Below are 10,036 nucleotides of genomic sequence, written 5' to 3'. Positions count from 1 at the left end.
GCCTCTCTCACCCTTGTTTGTCCCAAACGGTGACTCACGCTTACGATAAAATCGGTCGCCGAGGATGTGTCTCGAAGCGGCTTTAGCGAAGGGTCATTCAATGACTGTCGACATCGGTCAGAGATTCCTGCAGAACGACATCAAAGACAGGAAAAGAGGCAGCCTCGTCGGCAAGAACGCCAGCTTCACCAGCAGCAGGCAGCAGTGCACAGTTCACCTCAGCCCGGAGAGCATTCTCCACAATATTCTACAGGAGAGGAATTTACAGTCTCTGGAGCAATGACTATAAACTCCTGGGATAACTCTGACATGAGAGCTCAGCCTGGACCGGAGAGTGTCGATCAACAGCCAGCAGCCAATGAAGGATTGTATGTTGACAGTGAAGAACAAGAATATACAGAGATAGATGAAGATGAGCTATTGAACCAAGTAGAGGATGGGAATCCTAGGGCAGAGGACCTCGCCACTGTTAAGCATTCGACTTTAGATGCTGGGAGCAATAGGGATATTTATGACGTACCAGAAGAGAGAGCAACTGTGGACACAGACATGAACTCTCCTGTGCAGGCCCGATCAGAATCTGCGGAAAACCACACTGAAATGCCAACTACATTGTCACGCCAGCCACGCTCAAAGGAACCAAAACCCAAAGACAATAATAGGGACGCGACGTGGCGACCATACGATGCTATACAGAAAGGCAATCGCAAAGCAATAAGAAGACCACCCGCAGCCCGAGATCAGTCAATGGAGCTAAGCGCAGAGCAATGGCCCGGTTCAGGACTGTCGGAACCGATTGGAGAGCACACAGAGCAGGAAACACCCCAGCTGGCAGACGAGCCAGATGCCCCCGAACGTATTCCCATGAGAGTGTCATTAGCGGCTGATAGTCAGGACATAGCCCCTGAAACTGCGATGCATCCTGTGTTTGAACAGACGAGCGCATTCGGGGACCAGCTGCAGAACTCGACAGGATAAATTGCTGAAGGTCAAGAGCAGCAAATCTCGGATACTATTGTGAATTCCAACACACGAGCCACTCTCCGAGGTATACGCAGTAGCTCTCACGCCTGGAACTGACTATAGTTTTGGGCACAGCGGTCGGTGGTGGACGCCGTCTGGTTGTAACGGCAAATTCAGCGTGTACAAAAAGGGCGGCCATAAGATCTGCACCGTTACCTACGATCGAAGAACAGCATTCAGATTGAGAATCATGACCACGGCAGGTATATTGTGGGTCCTCCTGATGGGTTTGTGGCATACGCTACTGCGATGGGACCTGGCAGTATCATGATCAAGAAGGTCGCTTGAGTGGGTAAGTGGGTTGCTTTGTTTGTGGAGCTTGCTGGGTATTGGTGGCTTTACTGATTGAGGTGTTTAGAGGAATGCCTGAGGGGCTGCTTTTTCTAGAAAATTGATGACCTGATTCCGGCTCTAACTTATGTTGACATGCACAGTGTTGGAGACCTTTCCTACTGAATTTATGCATTATATGCTAATATCATGTTCTCTGCGATGCACATCCCATATATCCAGAACGTATAAACTCATACACAAAGGGCGCTTGCAAACTTTGCGTAGGTAATCTTTTACAGCTTCGGCCTAATCTAGAACCTCCTCGCTGAGAGAACAATGCAAGGACACAATATCCATAGTCCCTATCCCATGCCATAGTTATGTAGGAGTACCGTCATGAGAACGTAGCCTCTAGTTACTTACTCTTCCATATCAGGGTTGTACTTTGGGAGGCCTTCCAATGACGCATATTTCTCAATCATATATAACATGTCATTGTAAGCCCTGTAGCTAAATCGTGAGTATTTGTCTTCTTCCGTGTCGGTGGTAACTTAAGTTTCTCGTGCGTTTTCTCCAGGATGGTTGATAGAGTAATTCAATATGTATTTCAAGCTGTAGAGCCGATTTCGACCGTCCCACTCATCCTCCGGAGCAGAAGGCTCAAAATTTTGGAGATAGTGCCTTGCAAACACATTAGATCGCATTCCATGTCAATACACACATCGCCATGTGGCTATGTTCATCTCGTTGTGCCCGAAGAACCCGTCCGGGTCCAAGAGGATGATCTCCCCATTCTCCTGTAACGTGCCGATATTGCCGATCTATAGATCTCAATGCAAGAAAGTAGGCTTGATTGGCTCACCGTTGAAAGTGAGATTGTCCAGTAGACGAGGAATGATCTTGTCCACCAGACGGCTCGTCGCACGCTCGAACTCGGGCCAGACCCCGTTCTGGTCATTGCCGTGCTTGATCACCCCGAGGAGGAGGTTCGTGTAAAACTCGGTCCATGTAGACGTCCAGCCCACGGTGTGAGGGACCTTTCCATCGCAAGTTGTTACTGAGAACCCTGACATGCCGTTTGGTGAGGGGATTGCGCGATGTAGCTCTGCTATTCTTGCCGTACATCTCCCGGGCTCCGGAATAATAATGTCCATGTCGAGAAAATCTTCCATAAAAAAGTAGGTCACTTGTGATGAGTCGAGTGACTTTTGGTATTTTCCCCAACCGTGAGGCTTTGGCACCAACGTAGGGAGATGTTTATGAATGAGGGAGATGGATGTAAACTCGCCGCGCATCATTGCCATCCCTTCATCTCCCAGCGCACACTGCATTGTTGTTAGCCAGCTGAAATGCTGTAGGTTGCAACTAACAATCCCTCGAACCTTTAGGAAATAACGCTTGGACGATCCATCAGGTTAGATCGTTGTTATCTTTGCAGTTGTCGTCCATGCGGAATTTCCATAGGGCTCTGCAGATATCACTTGCGTTCCATTGGGCATCACTGCACTCTGGTTAGTCCAGGAAGCGTAAGTGAGAGACAAACGCACTTGCTAGAAGGGCCTCATCGAAAGGGAATGATCCCTTGATATTCTGCAATTGGTAATCTGCACAGATACCCTCTCTATTAATGGAGGTATATTTCTAAGCCCTGTCTGTACCTTTGGTGCCAGATACTATATTTCCGCCCTGTACCTAGACTTCGAGCTAATAATCTATGTAGTCTATATAGTAAAAACATGTCGCGTGAGAATAAGACCCTCAGCTAAGCCCACGGTCTGGGTTTAGTAAACCCTACTTCAAAGTATTGCCTCTCACAGCTAGCCAGTTACTTCCAGACAGGATACATACCCTTAAATTATATGAGCGTCAGTCTAGGTGTAAATTACTCGATATCAACCACTAATAATATCAAAGAATGAAGGTCCGATTTGTCAATCTAGCTGCAAACGGTGGTTTAAATACACAGATAATAATCAGCAATCTAGCCGAAAACAGCAGCTAGAAGAGACATAACTTTTGAACCGTGGAAATAGCAGAAAAATTCTGCATAAGTCTCGGCGAACGGACGTCGTCGTTTCGATATCTTACATAGGCAGGTCTCACATACGACTAGCGGTCGACATATAATTATGAATTATGTAATATAGATATATATTGCATATAGATTGTTTGTTAATAAAGGAGTTTAAAAGTCAAGACTGCGTGCGTGGGATACTACCAGAGGTCACGAACTAGCAATATGAGCCTTGTATCAAGGCTTCTGACAAGAGCAAGGACTATGACAAGATGAATCCGTGCCCGAAGTGCCGGGACGATGACGGAGGGGATCCGGAACATACAACCCTCGTTCTCGAATATATATATCACGTTGTATTTGCGCTTGCAATACTAACGCCACTTCCTCCCAACAACATGAAGCGGGATAACCAGCAAAAAGCTAAACACGAACATTAGACCCGCCACAATACCAGAGCTCGCAGCGACACCGACATTACTGAACATATCAGGGAACCTGAAGAGCAAATATTGTCAGTTACGTTACGAAGCCACAGAATGAGAAGAACCGGGATACATACAAAAACGGCCCAATAAAACCCCAGATTTGCCGAGTAAAGGTGACAAAGACACCAACGCTCCCTGAGTCCTGCGGGTACGAGTCCACTGCATAAGTCACCAGCACCGTGGTGACGACTTGGTTTCCGAATGCCGCGATACCCGTGCCTATAATTGGCGCGACTTGCCAGTGGCCTTCGTCTGACTGTTGTGTGCAGACTAGGAATATGATGACGCCAACGATGGTCAATACAACGCCAGGGTAACTAAGCCAGAGACGGAACTCTGGCTCTGGCCTGTCTCCTGGCCCTAGCTTGCGAGTGCGCCAATTCATCCACATATCAGACATAGATCCACCAATCTGCTCGCCTAGGACAGTACCAATAATAACACCCAGGAACTGAAGGCCCAGCTGTTCGGCATTGAGGACGAAATTCTCTTGTAAGAGTTGAGGGACTTCGACAGTAATCAAAACACTACCAAAGAGGAAGACCATAGCGTATGCAAAGGCCGGGATGGAGACCGTCGGCTGGATGGCCAGTGTCAAAGGATGATAGAACTCGCTGGGCTTCAGGGGTGTCGGGTCAATGCGGCGGAAGGTGAGGTACTGGCTGCGGAAACCAAAAGAGGATCTATCCGCGTCGTCAGCGATGTAGCGGGTTTCGGCACCGAAGAAGATGTACAGCATGAATTGGACTCCGTTGATTATGGCGAGGACCCAGAAGATCCAGCGGTATCCGGCGCGATTTGCGACGAAGCCGAAGATTAGGGGACCTGTAGCAGCAAGTCTGTGCTCAGCAACTTGGAAGCGGCATCAGAAGTTGCTGGATGAGGGCAAAGGCTAACTCACCAACAGGAACACCCAAAGTAACCATCAACGTCCAGATCCCCATATACCTCCCCCGCTCCTTTTTAAAGAACGTCTCTGTCACAACCGCACTCCCGATAGCGGCGGCAGGTGAGATAAAGAAAGCAGTTAGGGCTCTGCACGCCGCCATAGAAGCGTAGTTTGGACTCTTCGCGCAACCAACGTTGCATACTAAACTCAGGATGGTCGATAACAAGAATATCGGACGCCGGCCATACCGACTAGACAGCGGCTTCCAAAATAGGGGGGCTCCACCGAGCACGGCAATCTGGAGTGATGTCAAGTAGCTCGCTCTTTGTATGGATACGCCCAGGTCTTGGGAGATGTCCTCATATGCGGGGATGATAGAGGCTGTGAAGGTTGAAATGCATGCGTGGAAGGCAACGAGGATGAGGTTCGCGTGTTTCTATTGACCGTTATACGCGCATTAGTAGTCTATCGACATCTCAGGAGAATGTGCAAAGTATAGTATACCTTCCAGGAAGGCCAGTTATATGGATCCGCATTCGAAGCGCTTGGAAGCGGATCCAAGTCCAGGGTTCCATGGCGCTGCAAGAGGAATTCACGATGTGCCTGCGATAAACTGGCAGCAGCCGGCTCGGGGACAGACGCTTCTGCATCCTCGACAAACTCGCTGCCGTCCTTTTTCCGGATTCGGGGCACCCTTGCTGATGGAAGGACGACTATGAGGTGGAGTATCACTTATCTCGGACGCCATTTGTGTCAAGCAGGAAACGCGGAGATGAAGCGAGTCGCGAAGAGAATCTGGGGTAATGGCCCACAAACGTGGGAGGAGGGACCCCATCATATATACCCAACCGTGGCGTTGAAAATGGTTGATATTAGATAATTACCATAGCGCTGACGAAACTTGACGAGCTTGTCATAGCGGCCCCCAACTGGGCGAGTAAATTGTACAGATAGCCAACCGTTTCATGTTGGGAAAGTGGATGTTGTGGGGATAGGGGGTGCAGGATGTCAGATATGTATAGTAAGAATGGGGAATCGTGGGGATGTCGCTTAGTCCCCACGAGGAGACGAATTAGCCTGACAGGGAGCCGTTGGCTCCTGTAAGGTCAGCGGCTAGAGAACCTGGGCCGGAGTGCTAGTGCTTAGCTTGCTAAGCTTTATGAACCACTGCGATAAAGATTACTCGCCAGGCGAATCGCTATTAGGGCCTGCTAGGCAATCGAGTCAATATTCTGCCCGGTACTACCACAGTAATGCCTACTATTGTCTCCACGAATCTCCCCACGAATTCCCACAGAGATTGAAGCTGTCAGCACCGACTTTGGAGTATTCGCTAAGTGGACGGACGCTCTGAGCATTACATATTGCTTATCATAGCTTACCTTGCTTAGCAGTTTACCTTTTCATGCGAAAATGTTCTCGAGCTCAATCTCAGCGGAGTTAGCGTTAGTTATTTCCCCGGGCTGGCGTTGACAAAGACGTAAGAAACTCACCCATACTTTTGGGGTGATCCCGAAAAACATACTAGCCACCAGCTAAGAGTAACCTAGTTGATCACTAATTATTGGCTACCGTTGAGCTATTGGCTGTGTTGACAGCTCCGAAGTGGCAATAACAATTGACTTTCAGTAACCCTAACTTCTTCCCTGCATAGACGAGTCCAGCTACTGGTAACTGGTATAAATTCAATGATCTTATGGCCTTGAGAGAACAACGTATAGGAATAGCCTCTTACCTTGCACCACTAATCTATATCTAAATCGTTATAGGCTGAACGGCGTAAAAAACTTGGCCAATACTAGCTCAGGCTCATTTAACCTCATGACGGCGCTCAAAATGATTTATTTTCAAAAATATTCCGAAAGTTAATGTAGAGAGTTCATATTCCTTTTGTTCGTGTAATGTTCGAGCCCCAGACTGGCGTCTGTTACGCATAGTCAGAACCTTGCTAGGGCTAAGACCGTGCCATGAGCTTTCTCGCCACGACTTCCTAAGGCTGAACTTCGGAGCTTAGAATAGCAGAAACTTTCGAATATTGCTGGCTGTCAGCTGGTGGAAGCTCTGCTATAGATCTTGAATAAAGTGCGATAAGGGGCCTACTGCCTATACCTGACCACATGTGCAACGTTGGCAGCCTCGCTTACTGTCAAGGAAGGAACAGGGTGCCACTTACGTCTGCTTAAAACACCCAGTTTCTCCACTCATTTTAATAAGAATACCCCAGCAGTTCGGTAGCATATTATAGGCCACAATGCAGGGCATGGTCTAGGTCAACATTATTTCGGCCAATCATGGCCTTTGCTACGGAATTATACTGACGATCAGCACCTCCACGCCGCATGTAGAAATTCCAACGGCACACCCTGCACCTGGGACGCGGATCAGTCACGAAGTAACCTTGCGCCTACTCTTTCCTCAGAGGGTGAGTTATGAGCTTCGATAGAGTTTCTCAGCTTTGCTAGATAGCTGTCGCCCTAGATAGATATGCACTGATTGCTTTCCTCCACTGAACGAGTGGATTAGATGTCTGCTACTGTTTACAATAGTATTTAGGTCAGTCGGTGTATACTTCAAGCCATGCTCACAGGGATGTTGTTGACCGGTAAACGAAACAATTGTCATGTTCAACAGGCTTGTGAGGCGGGTGAGGAGAATGGAGGAGGAAGCAAGGCAAATTCCTGCACGCTGCACAAACAACTCCTGAGTTTATGAGGGATCAAGGTCCTCTACGTCATGGCTGCCCATGGCGCCTGAGCAGACTCTGGGGTGGCTTCGGTAACGGGCTTGGCAAGGAGTCACACTGTGTGACCAAGCTGGAGCGTCTCACGGTGACCTTCAATGCCCCCCCCCAAACAGTATCCAAGATCTTTAGTCCATAATCTCAGCAATGTCCCACATTATATAACGGGCTAGTAACTGCTCTACCTACCATGGTGGCCATGTCGACATGTCATCCCATACTTTCAGGCCGCTGTTGCCAGTAGTCTCCGCTGCTATCCCCCCGGTCGGAAAGCCAGTTCGACCGCGCGGCAAAAAAGCTTCTCTAGCTTGTACTGAATGTCGCAAGCGCAAATCAAAGGCATATACATCTTGTCCCCCTTTTTTTCCGTACGCAGTTTTTCAATAACCACTTGACAGTGCGTTGGGCTTCCCCCTCCCTGCGAACGCTGCCGCCAACACAGAACACCTTGTATACTCGATGAGGATAGTGATCGCCGCCGCAGGGGCGGTCTTGAGCGTCGCGTGGATGCATTGGAGCAGGATCGGACCCTCCTACTGAGGCTGGTGGACAGCATTCGGAACGAGAGTCTGGATGAGGCGATCAGGATCGTTGATCTCGTTCGGCGTGATGCTTCATTGGACGAGATGCGCCAATATATGGATCGTAAATCGTCGTCGCGCGAGGTTGAAGAAATACTGCCTCAGGTAAGGGGACTTTACAGTGGATTCAATATGACCTCCAATGCCCGTGCTGTGCTCACATCTTCAGTGCAACTTTGGCGACCCTCTCTATCACGTACCGGCCCATCCCTGGACTACCGTCACAGACGATAAAAACTACGTTTCTCATCTAATATCTCTCTATTTCACTTGGGGCTTCCCGGTACAGAAGTGGATTGATCGGGATTTGTTTATCAGAGACATGCAAAGTAGTAGGACAGACTCCCGATTCTGCTCTCCCTTTCTTGTCAACGCTCTCCTGGCGGTTGCCTGCGTATGAGCCACCCCGGCTGAAGAGCCAACCAAGCACCCGATTGTGTATTGACTTCGCTATTTAGTGCTATTGCGACTTGTCGGGAAGAAGCCCCGCATGCGGCGCTGTTCTTCCAGGAAGCTCCAGTTTCTATCATGAGGCCCAGAGGCTGTTGGATCAGGAAAAGGGACCGATTTCTCTCACAGGTTTTCAGGGTCGTTGTGAACTTTACCTTAGGTGATTATATTGATGTTATATCTCTGGATTCGGCTAACATAAGCTATAAGTACATGGATCATGGGAAAGCACGCTCTTGCTTGGCAGTACTTGTCGGAGATCGCGGACTTGACTCGAGAGCTCATGAAATGGCGAAATGCCATCACGGCCAGAGCCGACAATGATCACTGGGAGTTAGCTCGTGCCCTTGATACTGCGGTCACTGGATCTTTTAGCGCGCCTCAGTAAGTCTTGTCTGAAGATTCCTAAAGATATCTAACTGATCGGCAGGGTCGCCTTTCCGGGTCTTCACCAACCACCTATAGTATTGAAAGCTATGCCGGAGCCTACCACATGCAGGTTGCTGTCTCAAGACCATGATTCTGAAGACATGTGGTGCCCATACACCATCGGAAAAGGGGAGATGAAGGGCCCAGTGCCAGCGCACTCGAACTGCGTTAGTACTGAACTGTTCAACCTACAACTCATCCTGTGGGAGATATCGAATAACCCCTTTCGAAGTATTGAGCAACTCTCCTTCACGAGCGTAGAGATGACGGTTATTTTCCATCAACGATTGGAGCAATGGCTTAGAGAGCTGCTAGAATGCCTGACGCTTGCGAGCTTGCTGAACAGCGCTCCAACGCCGGCGCTACTCGATATGCAGTGAGTGGACACAAGCCTTGAGATAACGTTTGTTTTCTTCCTGACTAACACTGCTTTGCGTATAGCCTGAGATATCACAGTGCCATAATACTGATATTCGATGGTTCCAATGCCGTCAATCAGGATACTTTAGTTATGTCTGAGAGAATCTTCCAGAATATTCGTGTATCTTCTGCTCATTCTATCTGCTCCCTCCTCGAGAAGTTCGTTGCACGTTGGACTGTGCTGTATATGCCGTTCATCTATATACGCTACGCACTGATGGCCCTGTCTACCTTACTTGTCGACTTGGATAACTCGGTGAGCAAAGCGTATTTTGCGAACTCCTATACTGCTCTTCATACACTGGCGTTCCGATATCCCATGGCCAAAGAGGTGTTGCAGATTATCGTTGAACAAGCTAGGCAGTTGCAAGCCACTCTGCCCAAAGAGGTGACTTGCCTGCCGACGCTTGTTGAGTCAGATTTCGTCTACAAGCTTCCTTCCCCACGCGAAGTTCTTCAAAGCTCATAACCGGTCATATCTATTGCTAGCGTTGGCTGTAATGCGGTGGGTATGGTGTTAGTCTGTGTGATACCATATTTAGATGTTTGGAATTTATTAATCGGCGCAAGGAGAGCGTAAATACACTAAAGGAACTCTGACTTTGACTATGAAGCATGAATCTACGCTTGAATAGTGTATATATATTTCCCGCCAAGCATTCCAGTTGACAGTCTGTCTCCCCCGGGCCGCTTTCTTGATCCAGCAACTATGATTGGTTGTCCAATTAT

General features: G+C 48.6%; 4 protein-coding genes across 4 annotated transcripts; 2 read left to right on the top strand and 2 right to left on the bottom strand.

The window, feature by feature from the left end:
• Positions 1–279: 279 nt before the first annotated feature.
• BDV17DRAFT_296713 (uncharacterized protein) lies at positions 280–978 on the top strand (the record flags this gene model as incomplete). The annotated part of the gene is made up of 1 exon (XM_073763358.1): positions 280–978. The coding sequence occupies one exon, from the start codon at positions 280–282 to the stop codon at positions 976–978; it is 699 nt and encodes a 232-aa protein (XP_073609916.1).
• Positions 979–2,126: 1,148 nt separating this feature from the next.
• BDV17DRAFT_296712 (uncharacterized protein) lies at positions 2,127–2,627 on the bottom strand (the record flags this gene model as incomplete). The annotated part of the gene is made up of 1 exon (XM_073763357.1): positions 2,127–2,627. The coding sequence occupies one exon, from the start codon at positions 2,625–2,627 to the stop codon at positions 2,127–2,129; it is 501 nt and encodes a 166-aa protein (XP_073609915.1).
• A 1,057-nt stretch (positions 2,628–3,684) lies between these two features.
• Positions 3,685–5,604, bottom strand: BDV17DRAFT_297388 (major facilitator superfamily domain-containing protein; the record flags this gene model as incomplete). Its single annotated transcript, XM_073763482.1, has 5 exons — positions 3,685–3,808; positions 3,873–4,623; positions 4,700–5,123; positions 5,192–5,359; positions 5,572–5,604. 5 exons carry the CDS (start codon positions 5,602–5,604, stop codon positions 3,685–3,687), a joined length of 1,500 nt encoding a protein of 499 aa, XP_073609914.1.
• A 1,942-nt stretch (positions 5,605–7,546) lies between these two features.
• On the top strand, positions 7,547–9,944 carry BDV17DRAFT_278081 (uncharacterized protein). The gene is made up of 7 exons (XM_073759497.1): positions 7,547–7,766; positions 7,826–8,113; positions 8,178–8,402; positions 8,467–8,618; positions 8,669–8,842; positions 8,889–9,263; positions 9,329–9,944. Exons 1-7 carry the CDS (start codon positions 7,635–7,637, stop codon positions 9,774–9,776), a joined length of 1,794 nt encoding a protein of 597 aa, XP_073609913.1. The 5' UTR covers positions 7,547–7,634; the 3' UTR covers positions 9,777–9,944.
• The last annotated feature ends 92 nt before the right edge of the window (positions 9,945–10,036 follow it).

Source organism: Aspergillus undulatus, assembly GCF_047715775.1.
Source record: "Aspergillus undulatus strain CBS 261.88 unplaced genomic scaffold BDV17scaffold_113, whole genome shotgun sequence".
NCBI lineage: Eukaryota > Fungi > Ascomycota > Eurotiomycetes > Eurotiales > Aspergillaceae > Aspergillus > Aspergillus undulatus.
This window is presented reverse-complemented; position numbering and strand designations above follow the sequence as displayed.